Source organism: Triturus cristatus, chromosome 7, assembly GCF_964204655.1.
Source record: "Triturus cristatus chromosome 7, aTriCri1.1, whole genome shotgun sequence".
NCBI lineage: Eukaryota > Metazoa > Chordata > Amphibia > Caudata > Salamandridae > Triturus > Triturus cristatus.
Window position 1 is genome coordinate 287,941,938 of NC_140590.1, and position 21,386 is coordinate 287,963,323.

Genomic DNA, 21,386 nt, shown 5'->3' on the forward strand with positions numbered 1-21,386 from the left:
GATAGGGGACGTTACACTGTCTTGGTGGGGAGAATGGAGGGCAAAGTGGTTGTCTTAGTGTCAGTATACGTCCCACCGGGGCTGCAGTCGACCACCTTTGCGGACCTGGGGCGCCTCCTCCTTGGCCTTCCGGGGGGGCTCCTGATAGTGGGGGGGGATTTCAATGCGGTGGTTTCTGGGACTGTGGATCGTCACCCCCCTAGGGACCTCCCCCGGGCACAGGCGTGGCTCTCCGGCCTCTTGGATACACTGGGATTAGTGGACTGCTGGCGCTTAAAACATCCCACGCAGCTGCAGTACACTTTCCACTCGGGGGCCCATGGTAGTCTCTCACGGCTTAATTATGTCCTTGTCCCGGCGGCCTATGTCAGGAGGGTGGGAGAGGTGCGCCACTTGGCACGGGGTATCTCGGACCACTCCCCGCTCTTGTTGCATTTCGATGTCTTTCCGAGGGGTGAGGGTAGGATAGCCCCAATCAATTCCTGGTACCTGCGCGACCCCACCATTCGTGCTGACTTGATTAAATCCCTGCAGCGATACTTTGATGCGAATGTGGGGTCCGTGCCTTCGGCTATCTCCCTGTGGGAGGCCTTCAAGACAGTACTCAGAGGGGAGGCCCTATCCCTTATTTCCCACGCCCGGAGGCGCGAGCGGGAGGAGGTGACCCGGGTGGAGGCTGAAATAGCCGAGTTGGAGGGTAATCTAGAAGGTGGGGTGACGGATACTGCACTACATGTCCTCCAACTCAAGCAAGCGGCTTATAGAGCCCTCGTCACGGAGGCGGCCAAGGGCCTCAGTAGAGAGCAACAGGGGCGACTGTATGATGTGGGTGATAAGGCTGGTAAACTGATAGCGTGGTTGGACAAAAAGGAGAGAGCGAATCGTGTGGTCCCGCTGATCGAGAGAGTGGATGGTGTGTGTGTAACTGAGCCAGAAGAAATTGTCTCCTGTTTCGCGGATTATTTCCGCGAGGTGTATTCCCCGGTCTCTTCCTTGTTCGGAAGAGGATTCCCGGGCTCTGCTCAGGGATATCGCGCTGCCGTCCCTCTCCGAGGAGGACAGGGTGTTGCTGGACGCCGCTCCCACCTCCGATGAAATCGCCCTCGCCATACGTTCGGTCGCTTCTGGCAAGGCCATGGGCCCGAATGGTATCCCCATCGAGTTGTACAAGTTGCGACCGGATACCCTTGCGCCCCAACTTCGTGCAATGTTCCTGGCGGCCCACTCGCTGGGCTCCCTCCCGCTGGACCAGCGTCTGGCTACAATCGTGGTGATCCACAAGGAAGGGAGACCTCGGGACCGGGTTACATCCTATCGACCTATCTCGCTACTGAATGCGGAGCCCAAAATTCTCGCCAAGGTGCTGGCCAATCGGCTGGTTGGCGTGGTGGGCGATCTGGTTCATCAGGACCAGTCCGGTTTTATTCCCCATCGCAATACAGCCCTTAACCTGCGGCGATTGCATGGGGTTCTCGCACGGGTCCCATTCATACGGGAACCGGCCATTTTGGCGTCCCTAGACGCCACCATGGCGTTTGATACGCTTGAGTGGCCATACAATTGGGCGATGCTTGCGAAGTTTGGATTTGGCCCGGGGTTCATCAGTTGGGTCAAATTGTTATATTAGGGCCCATTGGCGCAGGTGGTGGTGAACGGGAGAGTGTCGGCCCCGTTCGAGCTGGGCCGGGGCACGCGACAGGGCTGTCCCTTGTCGCCGCTCCTGTTTGCGCTTGCCTTGGAGCCCCTGGCGGAGTGGCTGCGGTGGCACCCTTCTATCCGTGGTCTCCGTTGGACCCCCGAGTATGAGGACCGCGTGTCCCTGTACGCCGACGACATCCTCTTGTACCTAGCCTCCCCGCGAAAATCGCTAATAGTTCTGGTTGATGTTCTACATTCATTCGGTCGCAATTCCGGCCTTGTCATCAACTGGGCTAAATCATGTGTGTATGTGCTCTCTGGGGAGGCTCCCATTCTCCCGCGGGGCTGTCCGATTCAGATCGCCTCGCGGGGGTTCAGGTACTTGGGCGTCTTCATTACTCTGGACCCGGAGGCCCGCTACGAACGGAACTTGCTTCCCCCCCTCCAGCGCCTGACGGAGGACGTCGCACGCTGGCGGCGCCTGCCGCTATCGCCACTCGGCCGGGCGGCATTGTTCAAGATGATGTCGTTGCCACGCTTCCTGTACGCTTTGCAGAACACAATGGACTTAGTCCCGGCGCGCTACTTTCGTGAGGTGGAGAGTCTGCAACGCCGTCTGTTCTGGGACGGGAGGCCGCGTATTGCCCTGGCGAAGTTGACGCTCCCGTGGTATGACGGGGGGATTGCCCTCCCGGACATTAAACGGTACTATTGGGCCTCCCAGCTAGCTGCAATTAACCATGGCTTATACGGGCCCGCCTTGAACCCGGCATTCGAAATGGACAAGATGCTCCTGCCCGGTGGCGACTACAATCGAGCGCTCTATTCTAACGCGCCCGACGCCCGTCTGACGGGCCCTACGCGTGTCATGGTACAAGTGTGGCACGCGGCCAATGCAGCGATGGGGTGGAAGGACCGTTTGACCCGGGCGTCACCACTATACGCGTCTGAGCGGTTGGGCTCCCTATGGACCTCTAAGGGCTTTGAGAAATGGGATCTCATAGGCATTAGTAAAGTGGGGGATCTCTGGACGAGGGGAGGGTTTAAAACGTTTGAAGCGCTGCAGACGGAGTTTCAGTTGCAGGGCAGCGAATACTTTCGGTATTTGCAGGTCCGTCATGCGCTGGGCTCCGTCTTTTCGGACGTTGCCTCCATCCCGGAGTCTTCCCCCCTTGAGGATAGAATGCTGGATGGGCACGTCCCGGACAGTACGATCTCCCTGATATACAAAAAGCTGATTAACGACCGCTCGGGCCTGTTGACTCCCCTTCGTGCGGCTTGGGTTGCAGACGGGCTGGAGTTGGACGACGAGGACTGGACCTACGCGGTAGCTTCCCCGAAGGAGGTGGCCATACCGGCTCGCCTTCGATTCGTCCAGCTCAAGATTCTCCACCGGGTCTACATGACGGGGCCAAAGCTTCTGCGTATGGGCTATGCTGAAGACGGGTTATGTAAGCGCGGGTGTGGTGCTCTGGGGACCTTTATGCATATTTTGTGGGAGTGCCCGGAGGTGGAAGGGTTCTGGCGTGGTGTACATGAGGTGCTGCGACTGGTTACGCGTGTGGCGCTGTTGCCTGAAGCGAGGAGATGCCTGTTGAATGTGTGGGAACCGACTGATTATTCGGTGCCGCAGACGTGGTGGGTGACTCTGGGATATATGATAGCCAAGCGTGATATTGCTCAATTGTGGGGTTCCCAGAGGCCCCCGACGGTCTCGGCCTGGAAAGAACACATGGACTGGTGTATGTTTCGAGAAAAGGTGGTGTATGTGGCTAGGGGTAAGCCTGGGACATGGGTGAAAGTATGGGGCCCTTGGAACGCCTACCGCGGGGGTATCTGTGCACCACCGTTGCTGCCTGATGCCTCCCCAGCCCCGTCCCCTTAGCCGACTCATTCCCCCGGTACCGGGTATTGGGTTCCCCCAGTCCTTGCTCTGTTCTCTTCCCCCTCTTTAGACTCCGCTGGATAGTTGGGATCCCCCCTCCAGGGGAGCACGTGCTGCTATTCCCGATTGTGGGTTGCGTTGTGGGTGTGGTGTTTTTTGTTGTATGTAATTTAAAATGAAACCGTATAGTGGGGTCTGGCTGACGCGGCTCTTGACGTTGTTCCCTCCTGATCATGCTCCTCTACAACATCACGCTTATTATAACTGTATGTCGTATGCTCCTGTCATTCCTAGCGGCCGGCCGGAAGGTTGTAGGCCCATACTTGTATATTTTGGAAATTTGTAATAAACGGTTTCAAAAAAAAAAAAAAAAAAGCAGATGGCTGGGGCAATCCACGGCATTATAAAAAAAAAAAAAAAAACAATGCTCAAATTATTTAGGAAGTTAAGGAAATGGGCGCCACTCGGTGCCCTATCAGCTTTACAAACTATTTATTGTAGCGCAAAGGCGGGGGGAGGGGCGGAGGCAGGAAGCAAGCAAGAGGAAAGACAGATGGCGCTGAAGGCTGGTGGTTCGCGCGTGCACGCTCGCCTGAACGCAAGCTAGTCGCCAGCCAGCAGCACTTTGAAAACTCACCTACTAAAGTCTCTCCGAGCAGCTCATGCGTGCTGACTCAGTGAGACCTAAAAAGGCTGGGGCGGTATTAAAAAAATTTATTGAGATCTCGAATGCAGAAAGGGGTCACTAGGTCTCTAAATAAACAAAACCAGGTAGATTTGAAAGAAACTAACTACAGAAATCCCGCCATAAAATGAGAACTTGTTTGCTTCCCACAATCATGCCTAGAGAAAAAGCCCAAAGGTTTCCTGTAGGGCAAGAAATTCCATAGAAACAAGAGAAGCAAATGTATTCATGATGATTCATTTTTCCATTCTAGAAGATACCTTTAATAATTTAAATTCCGACGATTACCCCACCCTCATGCACACCATGACATCTCGAATGGGATTCACTTGCATCATCCAGGACAGGCACTCCTCCTCCATTTTTTCATGACATTATTATTCTTTGACCAATTAAATAGCAATTTTAAATCCCATGTTTTGTTTAACTACAATTGATATTCATCCCCAAATTTTTTTTTACTACAATTATCACTATAATTCAATAACTCCATTAAAAACATTTTTAAATGTACCTTTTTTTAACCTTGTTTTTTATGTTTAGGGAATTAACTTTAGAATTAGAACATAAAAAAAGAACACATTTTCACCTACTTTTTTTAATGATTTTAAAAAAATAATGCAAAGCTAGGAAAGAGGGTTGGTATTACTATTGAAGATAATGTCTTAATTAGGAGTGTACGATTTTCACGTAATTTGCATTTGCAAAATTACGTGAAATTTGAGACATTTATGTAAAATTATACATAATTAAGCAAAATGCTAAACCGGCATTTAGGTCTATCTTTTCATGTCAAATTTGTCTTGCCATCCATTTTGGAAATAAAGACACAAGTCATGCTAAAAACAATTTCTCAAAAAGCACATGTGCCACAAATAGCAGCCGCTCGCGAATTGGTTGTCCTCGTGCGCTTGCCCTAAAATGTTGCCACTCACGGCACGCAATTATGTGATGTAGTGTAATAGCACAATTTCAGGAATTTCACACAACTAGCGTAACATGAAATTACCAATATTATGTGACCTTATGATGGAATAATTGGAGTTGTGCCTGGACATAGTCTCAGTATGCTAATTGCTGGCTGAAAAGGTACTCAAAGCCTGTAGCTATTGCTGTACCTGTAGTCCTATCGATCCCTGCTAGTTCTTTGCAAACAGAAATTTTGCAGGTCGGATCCGTGGATGCTTCTTGATTGTAAGCCTTACATACATATGCATGGCTTTATAGGACACATTCTAGTTTACATTTAATTCCATTACTGCAGGAACTTACGAGGCTACCTTATTCTTCGGACGCATTAATACGTATTTAGCTATTCTCTAGGAAACAGGAAAACTGCACCAATCGTAGAAAATATTTTGGATTGAGTTCTGAATTTTGGCGCTTTACAAACCAAATGCAGCAGTCTCAAAAATCAGACGGCCTTAGTAAATGGTTTGGGTGAGAGCTGGGATACATCTAATGCAAGCCTGAATAACATAACATGTTCGCCCAGAAGGGTATCTTGGCACTGAATAACAGATGTTTATTGTTAGCAGTTTAATAGTATTAATTTTGTTGACCTCAGAAAGAAGAAAGGCTAAGTGGACCCACCAGAATTTGAACCTGTGACCATGAGGTCAAACACAGGCTAATACAGTGGGCACATTTGTCCACTAAGCCAACCCACCCAACTTTATAGGAATCAGAAAACACCAGAGTTAGAAGCTGTACGGTAGGGCTCTGGTACTTGATTAGATCCTCCAAATGGAGGATAAATGCTATTCCCCTACCCCGCTGAGGGAAATATAACTTGATGCTGCTGATGTTGCTGAAGTGAAATATGCTTATTTATTGGCCACTGAATTTTTCTTTTCTAGACCCTCAGTGTCCCAGTGGTGAGGTCTACAGTGACTGTTCAAATGGTTATGGGAAGTCTTGTGAAAAGAGCTGCTTGAACCTGGAAATGATTGATCAAGCCTGCCCTGCCGACTGTGTACCAGGCTGCATCTGCCCCTATGGGTAAGCATCATACGAGTTAATGGGACTGAGGGGTAATTAAGGAACACTCAATGTATGGGAAGACCCCAGCTCACTTCTGATTTAAAACCCAGGCCTTCGGCTCTGTAGACCAGGAAGTAGTTTCAATAGCATCACATAGTCAAAAGGTAATACCAAACCAAAATGTAAAGGCTGGAAATGGGAAGAGCAGAACTGCGTTTACATCTCACAATAAAAATGAACTAAGTATAGATACTTCTAAAGTCAAGTGCCTCCAGAGCAGAGTTCAGCTGTATCTTTGGAAATATCTGCTTCCACTTCAGTAAAGAGCTGAAACACTGCCTGGAAATGGCGAGGGTCACTCCTACTCAGAGGGGTTCCATTCTCTACATTTGGTATCGCAGACAAGCTGGTGCTTCAGAGAGCAGGGCGGAGGCTAAGATGTCATAGGTTCATCTGCATCCCAGCCAGGTTTCTCAGTCACGGGTCTAGCATGCAATACTCTTACTTCCCCTGTAAGACAGTCACTTCTGACCTTAGGAAACTCCCTTGTTTTGTTGGTGCAGGGGAACTGGTTCTATTGCACTTTTTTGTAAGAGGGAGATTACCTCCTGCTTTAGCAGTAACAAATGTTCTTGTGACATTGGGCGCTGTTTGGGTGGTATGTTTGAGAGGTAGATGTTAGTTTGAGACAGTAACCTGATTGAATTATCTGTTGCACCCACCTGTCTGAGGTGATGTTGGTCCAGACAGGAAGGAATTGTTGGAGTGTTCCCCCGACTGGAGTGGAATGGTCTGGGGGAAGTGGAGGGAAGTCATTGGGGGGGTGGAGGCAGAGCGGGAGTTGTTGGTTTTGCCTCTGCCTTTGTTGTTGTTCCCCCTGTAACCACCACTTTGGTAACCTCTAGTAAAGGTGGATTGGGTGGGGGCCTTGTAAGAAGTGGAGGGGCTATCCGAAGAGTAGCCTCTGGGGGTGCTCCTGAAGGATGAGCGACGAAAGGAACGTCTGGGAGCTTGCAACTGCAAGGCTCCCATAGATTTAGCTGTGTCGGTATCCTTCTTCATTTTTGCACGGGATACGTCAACATTAGGGCCAAATAGGTGTTGCTCATCGAATGGTTGATTGAGAATGGAACTCTGGACTTCATTTTTGAAACCTGAAATGCGTAGCCAGGCATGCCTACGCAGATGGACACTGGTGTTTATTGCCCTTGAGGCGGTACCTGCTACATCTAAGGCACAACGGATGGAGGTGTTAGTAATGGTTTTACCTTCTTGTATGAGTTAATTGGCCCTATTTTTATACCTGTCTGGGAGGTGCTGCATTATGGACTCAAGCTCATTATAATGTGCCCTGTCATACCTAGCTAACAGCGCTTGAGTATTGGCAATGCGCCATATGTTTGCCGCCTGTGACGCAGTTCGTTTGCCAGAGGCGTCCAGGAGTTTAGACTCCTTATCTGGTGGTGGTGCGTCACCTGATGATTGGGAATTGGCTCTTTTTTGCGCATTGGAGACTACAAGGGAGTCTAGTGGTGCGGGGCCTTTAATGTAGGCTGGATCAGAAGGGGTGGCCTTATACTTTTTTTCGATCCTAGGGTTGATGACTCGAGCCCTGACCTGGTCTTTAAAGACCCCTGGTGCATGCTTAATGACCCCCTTCAGTATGGGTAAAATTGAGGTGGACTTTTGTGTGGTGTCAAAAGTGTCCATGAGAAAATCTTTCTCCAAGGGGTCTGTGTGTAGGTCAACCCCGTGGTACTGGGCAGCTCTGTGGAGGAGCTGGCTAAAGCCGATAGTGTCCTCTGGGGGGGAAGGCCTGGAGGGATAGATGTTCTCTTGTGGGATGTAAGGGACGTCTGGGATGCTATAATCATTCCAGGTGGGGAGCCAGTAGGACTAGGGTCCCCTAGTGGTTGATCGTCCGCACCTCCCCCTGCATCATCCGAGGTGTTATCATCATCATCTACTGGAGTAGGGGATGGTGTAGGAGAGCGGTGTGGTGGAGGAGGAGGAGGAGGAGGAAGAGGAGAAGGGATCCTTAATGGAGAGGTAGCAAAATCTTTCTTTTTAGGTGGTGGAGCCGGTGCAGGCGTATCTAGTGGTCGCTTCTTGAAGCTAAGCATCAAGTATTAGGATCCTTTACAAGAGTTTTTTGGGCAGGATCTGGGCAAAACAGTTCTTCTGTGGGAGGCAGATCCTTCGGTGCCGATGGTGTTGGTTTCATAGGCTTTTTCAGCGCCGACTCGGTAGCGGTTCTGGGTTTGGAACCGTGCGGTTTTGCAGTGTCTTTGGCCAATTCTTTTTCGGTGCCTGTGGATGTTTTTCGGCACCGAGGGTAGGCTGACTCGAGCCAGAGTCACCTGAAGGCTTAGTGGGCTTCTTTACCGGGCCCAGAGGTGGGGCATGGGAAGCAGTCTCTCGGTGTGCACCTGGGCCCGAAGGTGAAGGTGTGACCGAAGCCTTTTTAGATGGTGTCGAGGAGGGTTTGGGGTCGGGGTCGATGTCTGTACTCACGACCCTCTGTGCTGGAGTGATGTCCTCGATGTCGGAGTCATCGGCTTCGGAGGCGCTGACGAGGCCTTCTTCGACCCGCCCCTGCTCTGGCACATCGACGCCCTCTTGAAAGATGTCGTCGGGGATCGAAGACGACGAGCGAGCCATGGTTCTTCTAGCTTGTTGGTCCCGAATAGTCTTCTTGGAGCGGAAAGAGGCGCAAGCTGGACAGTCTCTGGCCTCGTGCTCCGGTGAGAGGCAGAGGTTGCACACCTCATGCAGATCGGTATGTGGAAACTTCGACCCACATCGAGGACACTTTTTGAATGGCGTCCTTTCCATGATCCAGATGATAAGGCCCAGGTAGGCCGAAGGCCTTCGTCGACGATGGGAATCGAAGACTTCGAAGTTGTTGTGAGTCGCGTGGATGGGGAAAATGCGATCGAGACAATACCATTGAAAAGGGAAGGAGTGCGCGTCGAAAGAAAAAACCGGTAACGGTTCCAAACTGGAGCGCGAGAAACACATCCGAGCCCGATGGTGGAAAATACAATCTGAGGATGGAGCCGATGCCCATGCGCACTATGATCCAAAGGAGGAGTCACCTATCTTGTGACTTCCAAAGACTTTCCAGGACAAAAACAAGTGCAAACATCCGGGCCCAACACCAGATGGCGATCTATGCATAGTGTGTAATCTGCAGCTCATATGCCTCGAACATAAATACCTAAAAACAATAAGTGGTGTTAAAAACTTCTGACCTTGGCGGCCTTATCACTTCCTCTACCACAGTAGCCCCCTCTGTCCTTCCTTCAATCGCTTCATTTCTGTCTCGGGTCTTCTCGAGCTGTTACCCCTCTTGGTGTTAGAGTCTTAGAGTTTGACGTTTTGACACCCTGTATTTTCTCATATCAAAGAAGGACGGCTCTCTAAGGCCTATTCTAGACCTCAGACCCCTAAACCTATACATATACTCAGACCATTTCCACATGATCACACTCCAACAAGTCCTTCCTCTGCTTTCACAGGGCGACTTCCTTGCTACCCTAGACCTCAAGGACGCCTATTTCCACTTTCCCATCCACGCCGCTCACAGGAAGTATCTCAGATTCATAGTGGACGGTCAGCACTATCAATTCAAGGTACTCCCATTTGGAGTCACAACAGCACCACAAATGTTTACCAAGTGCCTAGTGGTGGTCGCAGCACACCTAAGAAGACAGCACATTCACGTCTTCCCATATCTGGACGACTGGCTCATAAAAGCCAGCTCATACAACCAGTGTGTACAACAGACTACTCCACGACCTGGGGTTCACAGTAAACCACACCAAGTGCAACCGTTCCACACACAACAATACCTCGGTGCCACAATAGACTCCTCAAAAGCGTTAGCCTATCCTAGTCCTGCCAGGATAGCAAGCATGCAGGCTCTTCTCACCAAATTCCAACCGCAACACTCTCTTCCAGCTCGAGTGTTCATGCAACTCATAGGGATGTTGGCATCTTGCATATTCATAGTGCCTCATGCAAGACTCCAGATGCGTCCTCTCCAAGAGTGCTTAGCACGCCAATGGAACCAGGCTCAAGGTCAGTTAACAGATCTGGTGTTGGTAGACGGTCGTACTCATAACTCTCTGCAGTGGTGGAACACAAAGAACCTTTCAAAGGACGACCGTTCCTAGAGCCGGTTCCTCAAATAGTTATGACAATGGACGCATCATTCTCCGGCTGGGGAGCTCACCTACTACATCACACCATGCAGGGCAGGTGGACACCTCAACAAAAGTTACTCCACATCAAGCACCTGGAGTTACTAGCCATATTCCTAGCCTTGAAAGCATTTCAAAAACAAATATCAGGCAAGACTGTCTTCGTCCGCACGGACAACATAACAGCCAGGTACTACATACAAAAACAAGGCGGGACACACTCTCTGCAGCTCTCTCAGCTAGCACAGAACATATGTAGGTGGGCTATACCTCAGAACATTTTTCTCCTAGCCCAACATGTCCCAGGAGTCCAAAACACCATAGCCGATCTGTTGAGCCGTCAAACACAACAGATCCACGAGTGGGAACTTCATCCACAAGTTCTTCAACCGTTTTTTCAAATGTGGGGACAACCACAGATAGACCTCTTCGCCACCCACGAAAATGCCAAATGCCCAACCTTCGCCACCAGATATCCACACCCATTGTCCAAAGGCAATGCGATATGGATGAAATGGTCAGGCAAATTTGCGTACGCTTTTCTTGCCTCTCCCACTCATTCCACTAGTGGTGCGCAAACTACAGCAACATTCCTTAACTCTCATCCTAATTGCTCCAACTTAGGCCAGACAACCGTGGTACACCACACTGCTGGAACTCTCCGTAGTTCCGCATCAGAAGTTACACCTCTCTCCACGCCTCTTAACCCAGAACCATGGAGAGATCAGACACCCAGACCCAGCTCAGCTCAACCTTGCGATCTGGCTCCTGAGATCCTAGAATTCGGTTACCTTAACCTTCCCCCTGACTGTATGAACGTCATTAAAGAAGTTAGACGGCTACCACTAGAGCATGCTATGCAGCCAAGTGGAAACGTTTTGTAATATATTGTCATAACAACAACACCAATCCCCTAGATGTGTCTATCCAACAGATCATTGGCTATTTACTACACCTCCAAAGATGCAACTTAGCTTACACGTCAATTAGACTGCATCTTGCTGCCATAGCAGCATATCCATAAAATAGACAACATCTATCACTTTTCAGAGTACCTGCCATAAAAGCCTTTATGGAGGGCCTCAAAAGAATAATTCCCCCCAGAGTACCACCTTCACCTCTGTGGAATTTAAACATTGTTCTTACAAGACTAATGGGTCCTCCATTTGAACCTCTACATAAATGTGAGCTACAATTCTTAATATGGAAAGTTGCTTTCCTAGTAGCCATTAATTCTTTACGAAGAGTTAGCGATCTACAAGCACTCACCATTCAGGAACCTTTTCTGCAGATGCATCATAATAAGGTTGTTCTCCAAACTAATCCTAAATTTCTTCCTAAAGTAATTTCTCCCTTCCACCTCAATCAATCTGTGGAGCTGCCCGTATTCTTCTCGCAGCCACAAACAGTCGCAGAAAGAGCTCTTCATACCTTAGATGTGAAAAGAGCATTGCTTTACTACATCGAGAGAACACAACCCTTTCGTAAGACCAAACAACTTTTCTTGTCTTTCTCACCACAACACAAGGGCAACCCCATATCAAAATCTGGGATAGCTAGGTGGATTGTCAAATGCATATAAATTTGCTACCACAAAGCAAAACGTACATTATCTGTTCCTCCTAAAGCCCACTCTACATGAAAGATAGGGGCTTCAATGGCATTTTTAGGGAACATTCCCTTAGATGATATCTGCAGAGCAGCTACATGGTCTACACCGCACACATTCACAAAACACTATTGTGTAGATGTGCAAACTAAACAACAAGCTAGTGTGGGCCAGGCTGTACTAAAAAAAACACTATTTCAAACTACTGCAACAGATACTGATAGTCGCCGCGAGGAGGGGATACTGCTATACAATCTATGCATAGTGTGTAATCTGCAGCTCATATGCCCTGAACGGAATATGCTACTTACCAGTATGCATCTGTTCTTGGCATGTAGAGCTGCAGATCTACACATGCCCACCCGCCTCCCCGGCTACTTTATCTGTTCCAGTATTATCTTATTTAGATACAGCATACATGGGCATCTTTCCTGTTTCTTACAAAGCTCCATCATTTCCCTGCTGGCGAAAAACAATCTGTGAATGGAGCCGATGCCCATGCGCACTATGATCCAAAGGAGGAGTCACCTATCTTGTTATTTCCAAAGACTTTCCAGGACAAAAACAAGTGTAAACATCCGGGCCTAACACCAGATGGCGATCTATGCATAGTGTGTAGATCTGCAGCTCTACATGCCAAGAACAGATGCATACTGGTAAGTAGCATATTCTTTATTGGAGTATTTTACAAGCATGTCTTTACCAAGCTGTTACAGGGCGCTATATTTGTACCAGATCAAACATATTAACTGGAAAACGAGGAACACATAGTAAGGAGGAGATGCATCAGGAATTTCAAACAAATCAGCTCTTGTAATGGAAATATTCTGAATAGAAGTGTCCTAAAAGCCCTGCAGAGAGATAGTCTGAGATCAGAATCCTTTGGCAGGTCAATCCAGCGAGTCAAAGCAAAAGAGGCAGACTCTTGGTCAGCCATTCTAGTTTGCCTCTGGTACCATAATCATGTGTACGTCATGCTCAGATTGGACAAGCCATTGCAGGAAAGAAGGCTGAGTCATCCAATCTCATTGGGTTTGTTTGTGGGTGTTTTTGGCTGGTTACAAATTAATACTCCATTGCAATAACTGTTCTTTTAATGCCTTTTGTGCTGCAGGAGCTACAGAGACGATGAGGACCAGTGTGTCTCCATTTCTGAATGCAAATGCATCCATGGAGGAGACAAGTACAATCCAGGAGAAACTATGGTGCAAGATTGCAATACCTGGTAAGGAAGTGATGCCCGTGCATACCTTGTACTGAATCCACTGTCCTTACAGTTTTCTTCAATGCTGATAGGTCAGGATGCCTTCTTCACACATCTCCCGATATTACAGATGTTGCATGGCTAGAGAATAGATGACAGGCTGTCTTTGTCTGGGTCATTTTGAGCTTCCGAGATCAGTCAATAGCCTGAGCTGGCCTGACATAGGTTATGTGATGCCATACTTTAAGGGACAATCCTGCATTGCTGCCATGCCTTGAGAACTGACAACCCAGTACAGAAGTGCAGCTAGAAGGATGTTTACTTGAGGCTACGCCAGTGCAAATTCATGACTTACCACTTCAGGGCTCAAGCAGGGCATGCTACAAGACATGAACATTAATTGATAATTATTGAGTAAGCATGGTAGCAATGCATTAAAAAACAAAATAGATGATGGTAAATAAAAAATCAATGAGGTAGAAAGCACGTGAGTAAGCAATAAGCCACAGAGCTTTAACAGTTAGGGCCTCATTTACAATATTTTGGCGCATGGCAGCACATCAAGCTTTCCGGCTGCGCTGCTGTGCATCAAAAGGAAAGGGAAGGAATGCGCCGTATCTACAAGATAGGGCTCATTCCTATCCTTTTCCCCTGCGCTGGCGCCAACTCAGGCACCCTTCCGCCATGGGGCAAGGGTATCTACATTGTAGGGGTGTCCCTTCCTGAACCAAAACAATCCCTAGAGATGTTTTCCATTTTCTTTGTGTGCTGTAGAATGTGGCACACATAGAAAAAGGCAAAACGAGGAGAAATAAAGGTATTTCTCCTCTTTGAGCCTCTCTTGCGCCTCGTAGGAATCTGATGCATTCCCAGGTTTACAAAACCTTGTAAATCTGGGAATGTGTCAGTTTCCATGGATTTCGCGCGGCAACACCTACAGCAACACCCATGAAACACCCCTTTCACACAGAGTGATGCGTGAAAGGGGGCAATATTTACAAGGCCATAAAAAACCACGCAGGGTGGCTTTACGTGGCCTTGTAAATATAGGCAGGCACACTACGCCCCAGGGAGTCAAAAAAAGTGACACACCAGCAGCGCAAAAAACTGGTTGCAATGTGCAACCATTAAATAATTTTACCAATCGACCCATGTACAACCAGGGCTGTTCAAAAAATGCCATTTCAGAGATGGCTGTAATCCAACCTACCTCATGAACAGTAATGCGATAAATTGGAAATTGTAACTCATTCTGATTAGTTAAAATCACAGAGACGGTGGCATGTGATGCTAGGCAGACGACCATGTCTGTGACTGCCTTTCAATAAATTAAACTTTTTAAAAATGCAAACTGCCTTCGTTAAAGGAAACCGAGCTGTTGGAGTGACCTTTTTTTTTACATTCACAAAAGGGAATAAGTCTCAAAGAGAGTTTTCACAACTGTAAAATAAGTTCGTAATTCTGGCCCTTTTTTCTTAGCTTTGCCAGACATGGAAGATGATACATAGAACATTTTTACAAAATTACGCAGCTTGAAATGAGGCTTTTCAATTTTTGAGCCTACGCCTCTCAAAGATGAAGAATCCACCTGTACTAAGGTTTTCTTTCCAAGGGTTCCCTACACTAACATTTATAGTAACTTACCTCTCCTGCATCTGTAACATTTCAGAAGGAAAACCATGTGTACTTGAAAGGTTTTGGTTTGAGGGTAAAGAAAGGCACGGACAGGTGTGTCAGGAAATCCAGATTGAGCCTATGAGAGGCAGGTAGGGGTCAGTGCCCCCTTGCATGCGACTAATCCTGCACCAAACTTCCCACCCTTTCAGCAGCACAGTTTGATTAATACATCTTTAAGTTCCTTTTTACGTTAGTTTATCATGAACTGGATATTGATGCTTCAGCCTAAACAACGAACTATTTGAGCCCCATTTGTCCTAGTTGAGAAGGCAGTCATGTTAATTGGAAATCCATGCATCGATGCTCGGGAACCGAGTGCGTGCTGCTGGTAAAGTCGGGGGACCCAAAGCAATGCTGCATCAGCTTGTGAGAAAAGCAAACAGGATACTACTAATGCTGCGACCCTTCATCTTTCAGCACATGCAAGGACGGGCGCTTTGAGTGCACCCGCAACGCCTGCACTTCAGTCTGCAATGCCTACGGCGAATCCCAGTTCATCCTCTTTGACAAGGTCTGGAAGAAGTTCCCCACAGCCGACTGTACAATGATTCTCGCCATGGTAAGTGCACCTTCACAGTTTCCATGGTGGTAGGCTGGTTCCATGGCGGTAGGTTGGTTCGGCCATGATGCCTCATGGCTCTGCCACGATATTCTGTTGTGCTCACATCAAGCAACATACTGCAGCTCTAGTCTGCCTGTACGGTGAAAGATCTGAGCCAGTTTGAGCTCTGAATCAAGATGGCAGGTTGCAGTGCCGAAGAAAGAATGCCTCACAGTCATGAGTGTATTTGATTGGAGTTTATCATGCAAATATACTCTGCCAAATCACTTGAGGTCATCATGCTTGACATCAATAACTGACAAGCCTCCTGACTAGAGGGTGCAGTGAGGAGGACAGTTTTCACCCTTCAAGTTGGTACCCTCTTCTACCGGAGGCCCTTTGGACAAGGAACTGAGGCTCGGTCCTGATAGTGGGGCAGGACATAGGCTGCTAGCGGAGTATGTTCCCGTACCTCTAGAGATACATCTCTTTGGATAAACCTTAAAAAATGTACTTCAAAAGTGCTGCTGTTCTTGTCTTTGTCAGCACATCATGAAGTATTTAAGGGGCATATGTATCAACATCACCATTTGCGATTCTCAAATAGCGATTTTTAAAGAATCGCTATTTGAGAATTGCAAAACGGGATGTATTAAAAGAATTGCAAACTTTTAGCGATTTCTTAAAATTCCTTAATTGCGATTAGCAAATTGCGAAATCGCAATTAAGGAATACCTGCCCATTCATTTCTATGGGCCAGGAGACCCTTAGGAATGAATGGGAAGTAATTCTCAAATAGCGAATCGCAATTTGCTAATCGCAATTTGAGAATAATTTCAAAGGTGCAAGGGTGTCATGATGACACCCTGATGCACCCCTGAAGTGAGCATGTGTGTGCATATGGCGCACATACATGCCCTAAGGGCATGTATGAGCGCCACGTGGCACTTTGTAAAATTCAATAAAGTGCTTTTTGAAAGGAAATCGCAAATTACCACCAATTGGAAGTTGGTGGTAATTTGCGATTTCTTAAGGATAATTCGCACAACTTGGGTGCTTTTTACATATCATTTAAGAAATCGCAATTTGCAATTTCTTAAATGCTTACGCAAAATTAAGAAATCGCTAAATTAGCAATTCCTTAATTTTGCGATGCGATTTTGGCTCATACACCCCGATTACCGTTTTTTTAATTGCAAACGCTGTTATTTTGCGAATCGCAGCGTTTGCGATTAAAAAATCGTTTGATACATATGCCCCTTAGTGCTAGAAAACGTATGCTTCTTGAAAGCACATCCGCTTTCGATATGCGACTTAGGGCGAGCCTTCAGAAAAGTGGCTACAAGCTCCCCGCTCTCCACACTACTCGTGGTCTTCCAGACCAAGACACTGTGGCCCACTGTAAAGTGTATCCGAGGGTAGGCTTTCATTCCTCGCCATGGGGTTCCCTCTGATATTCATAAAATGTGGAAAATCTTCACATATGTGTGAGATCCCCTAATACATTTATTAAACAATTATATTTCCTATCCAATCAAATACAAAGGCAACATTTTCTGATTTTGTGTTTTTAACCAATGTTGAGCCATAACTTTGAATTAACAACACACTTGGCTGAAAATTGCACTTATAGCAGTATAAACAACAGTCAATGGATGGTTGAATAATCAACAGAGTGTGCCCTAAAGATGTTAGCTAATGCGGCTCGAGCCGTCAAAGCCCAGTATGCACTTGGTAATCCTTAATGTCTGGGTTTTAAATCAGTAGTCTGGATCCTTGGCCTGCCTTCAGGAGTTAGACGTGAGTTAAAGGCCTATATTTCCATTTCAGTCATGCTTGATCAACATTTTGTTGATGCCACCTGCCATTCTTTTTCTGCTGGCATGGAGCTCTGTGCATGAGTGAGTTTATGAGAAGCAGATTTATAAAGACTGTACTTTCTTGTCCATCCTCAGTCTGCAGAGAACCCTACATTCGTTGTGACGGCAACAAGCGTCGCTTCCAAACTGCTGGCTGGTTCCTACTCTACCAAGAACATCACCATTCGAATCGGGGATACCTATGTGTTGCTGACGGAGTTTGAACCTCAAGTGGTAAGTAGGTGCTAACATCTCGCCATCACTTGCCTCGTATGAGGGCTCAGCTGCTCTGTAGAGGGCTAAGAAATGGCAAGGGAGGGAGGGACAAGTACGGACACGACGAGCACAGGTTGAAAATACGGATGTACATTTATTTGAGCATCGGCCTATGATGTAGAGCCAGCAACTACTTAAGTGTAGACCGAGCTAACGATTCTTCAGTCCATCAAGCCGTGAAAGCAGCCTCTAAGCCCAATCCCCGGAGGACTGCCCAGTATCCCATATGGCAAGTCCGACACAGGGAGTACGCAAATATGAATTTGGTGAGCACAACAATTTAGTGAATATGGAAGCAATTTTTTGCAAAAGGAACTTCATGATCTGGTAGATATGGAGAAAGTGAGACTTTCTAGTTTTCATAGTGATTAAAAATGTCATGTGTTGAAAAATGTACGTGGCACAATATAGTGCTATGCACAAGCGTAGTATGGCACATGCATTTTGCCACTTCTTTGCCGCAATATCACTCCATACTGGATGGCCACGAGCTGCCCAATACAAAATCCAACCACGCCTGAGATGCACCCTTATCCATCATACAAAAAAGTATATCTTACTACTTTCACCCGCCACTCTCCCTACATCCCAGGAGGTCAACCATCAGTATAAAATTACTCTTCTCTGTTATCACACAGAGCGTGACTTCATGTTTAGCATTCACACAATCCAATAATGGCTCACATTTACTCTGACAAAATTCTGATTGAAACACTAGTCTTCTCCAAGTTGGCGTGTTGCAATGGCCTTCCCTCAAGACACCTTTCAAACCCACACATGAATTGCCACCTCAAACTTCTCTTTGTCCCATCTACCAAAATACCTGTCCTCTCAACCTGAAATTGGACTTCACGCAGAAGACCTTTGTAGTGGCATTGTCTTCGGTTTGCGTCCACGCACCAGCCTCTGGCATTATTGATCCCCAGGAACAGAAGCCACTTGAATAAAGTATGTTAACCCCTTCAGTGCCCATGACGAGCTGGACTCGTCATGGGCTGCGGTGGCGCTGTGCCCATGACGAGTCCAGCTCGTCATGAACTCCGCCCGCTAATGAAAGGCGCGGCACTGGGCGGGGAAAGGGGCGGGCATGCAAGGGGTTAAGGTCACAGAATAAACTAATATGTAAACAATGAATTGTCTCGATCCATTCTCCTCCTCACATCCTAGGCTCTCGAGCCAGGTGCTGTTCATATCTGATGCCTTTGAAGCTTTGAAGTGAGCTTTGTACAGTATACCAGCTCAAATTGCAGAGAGAGAGAGAGAGAGAGAGAGAGAGAGTGTGTGTCAGTTGCCACACAGCAGACCATTATCCGGGGGACACTAGCTTCTGTGATTGCTTTCATTACTAACGCTCATATCTGTTTTGCAGATGTACAACCCAGCTGCGTCCCACCACAACGAAGTTACCATTTACCGTGCTGGTTTCTATACCGTGGTTGACTTTCCCGAGGGACTGACGGTGTATTACGACCTCCATTTGGATGTGGTCATCCAGCTCCAGTCTCACTTGCAGGTATAAGCACAATTTTGTAGAAAAGGATGGGAAGACGAGTGGAGGCTAAGGGTTAGGGCATTCGAGAGAGAGGGACAAAGGTGTGTGGGATAGGGGTCTATGCAGCTGATAGTGGCACAGGTATGATCTCAAGGTCAGGGGACACATGAGGACCTTTCGGATATATTTAATGTTTCTTCTCCATCAACTATAAAGCAGCAATTCACCGGCACACTTAGAAAATAGATGTTGACCTGCCACCAGTGCAGGCTACTGGGCAATGCAAACAACACTGAGTGTAACTATTTGTGGTCCGTAGGTTCACATACATTCTGCAAATGCTAAATATGATAGCAAGGAAGTCCCAAATAGAGTGAATTTGCATAGTCCACCTTAGAGTCACTCAGAGCCCTCATGACTACCTTGAGAAAGCCTGGCAGAAAGAAGGCCAGAACCCGCATTAGTTGATGGAAACAATGGAAATCTCCTGGACCAACGATGTAGCCTGAAAGTATGTGGGAAGAAAAGAGTCAGAACAAATTGTTTTAGTACTGCGGGTTGGACCTCCATTTTAGATTAATTTATCTAAATCCACACAGTTTCATCAACTCTGAGGAGAGGAGCTGTGGCCTGTGGCAGGTTTGAATCCAGCTTAAGCTCTTGGCATTGTGTGATTCTGGGCAAATCACTTGGTGTACCCGTGCCTAAGCAAAATGTGATGTGTGAATTATTTTTGTGTGATCCCCACTTAATGTATGTAATTGTGTAGATTGTGTCCCATTCCCCCAAGCAATGTACAGCACTTGGTTGCTTCCCACCTACTGCTATTTAAGTACTGATTCATACATAAATGCATCTCTGCCACCAGATGGAGATGGTGTACCAGTTGCTTAAACCAGTATCGCTGCCCACTGACACACACGCACATCTACGTGTTATTCGCATATGAGTGGAAATGCAGATCTTGGTAGAAACTGTAAGAGTTTTATGTAGACAATGAGAGCACAGGGGACAGAGAGGATCCCTGGGACACACCGCACTATGAGCATGAAGAGAAGGCTCTGGGTCTCACCTTCCATTTCCAACCAATGAGGAATGAATGACTAGGCGACTGTGGTAGAGATGAATAGGAAGTGGAGAATATGGAAAGGTCCACATTGTTTAATATATCACCAACCCTGACTGGTTAATATCCAACCAGCCCTGCTCTTCCACAGATGATTTTGAGCTAATTCACTACTCTCTCCAGGATTGTTAAAGGCCCTCAATCGCACAGGCGTATACAATATATTCGGATTGTTAGTTTCTTCAATCTTTGGGGCTACTCCCTTTATTATTCACACACTGATATTATTTATTACTGACGCTGCTCTAGGTGGATTACTACTGATGGGGCTCTAGAAGGAAGTACTTCTTCCATTATGGGAATTATGCGAGGGGAGGGCCTGCACAGGCATCACTGGGACTGATTGGTGACATGTGCCAACAGTCTTGTGACTGTGAGGAGAGGACGCAAGGGCAGGTTTCTCTAAGCCTTTCTATGGTACTGTGGCTGCTGATCGGAGCTTTACTTCTTGCTGGCTGGATTTAATCGAGGCATTGTGGGTTTTGCAGGGAAAGGTCGAAGGAATGTGCGGTGACGCCGATGGAACAACAACCTATGAATTTTCCAGAGGAAACATGTTGCAGTACGGTTCCCAGTTTCTTGCAGCTGGTGTAAGTTCTGGGGTTTGGAAGTGGTTGGGTCTTTGCGTAAAAAAAAGATGAGCACAGTTGTGTGTTTTGATGTTATAGAGATGCCTTCATATGGTGCAGGCCGAGACAACAAATATTTCTAGTCACCATGGTGAATGATGGTGAAGATGCCTGCTTTCCACAGTTTTCCTTCATGGGCTAGACTTGTCTCGTTATCTTTCCAAGGGGCATATCAACAACAACCGGCGATAATTATTGCAAAGCGCACTTAGCGCTAGGATAATTATCGCCGACTAGCGTGGATTTTTATCGCTGAGATAGCGTGCTATTAGCAACGCTTATCTCAATAGCGATAAAAATCCTCACGCTAACTGGCTAACGTGAGATTATCGCTGGAAACCCAGCGATAATCTCACGTTAGCTTGTGGATAGGGACTCACAAACTTAGCCATGATATCCTCCTTTCTATAGGATATCATGGCTAAGTCAGTCCTGAAGCAGGTGTTAGGAAGGTAGCGATAACAGGGGTTATCGCTACATTTCCTGACGCTATGCTTCATAGCGTGGGGCTTGATGATCGGAGAAATGTCGCTTAGCGACATTTCTCCGATCATGCCAGGTCAGGAACGCCCACTTT

General features: G+C 47.3%; 1 protein-coding gene across 1 annotated transcript in view; it reads left to right on the top strand.

Moving 5' to 3' along the window:
* Nucleotides 1–21,386, top strand: part of LOC146809462 (uncharacterized) — a 241,788-nt gene that overhangs the window by 76,256 nt on the left and 144,146 nt on the right. Inside the window, exons 17-22 of the mRNA XM_085614868.1 lie at nucleotides 6,068–6,209; nucleotides 13,120–13,230; nucleotides 15,304–15,445; nucleotides 17,383–17,520; nucleotides 18,932–19,075; nucleotides 20,669–20,770. Of these exons, the coding sequence (XP_085470994.1) occupies nucleotides 6,068–6,209; nucleotides 13,120–13,230; nucleotides 15,304–15,445; nucleotides 17,383–17,520; nucleotides 18,932–19,075; nucleotides 20,669–20,770 (779 nt within the window). The remainder of the gene's footprint in view (nucleotides 1–6,067; nucleotides 6,210–13,119; nucleotides 13,231–15,303; nucleotides 15,446–17,382; nucleotides 17,521–18,931; nucleotides 19,076–20,668; nucleotides 20,771–21,386) is intronic.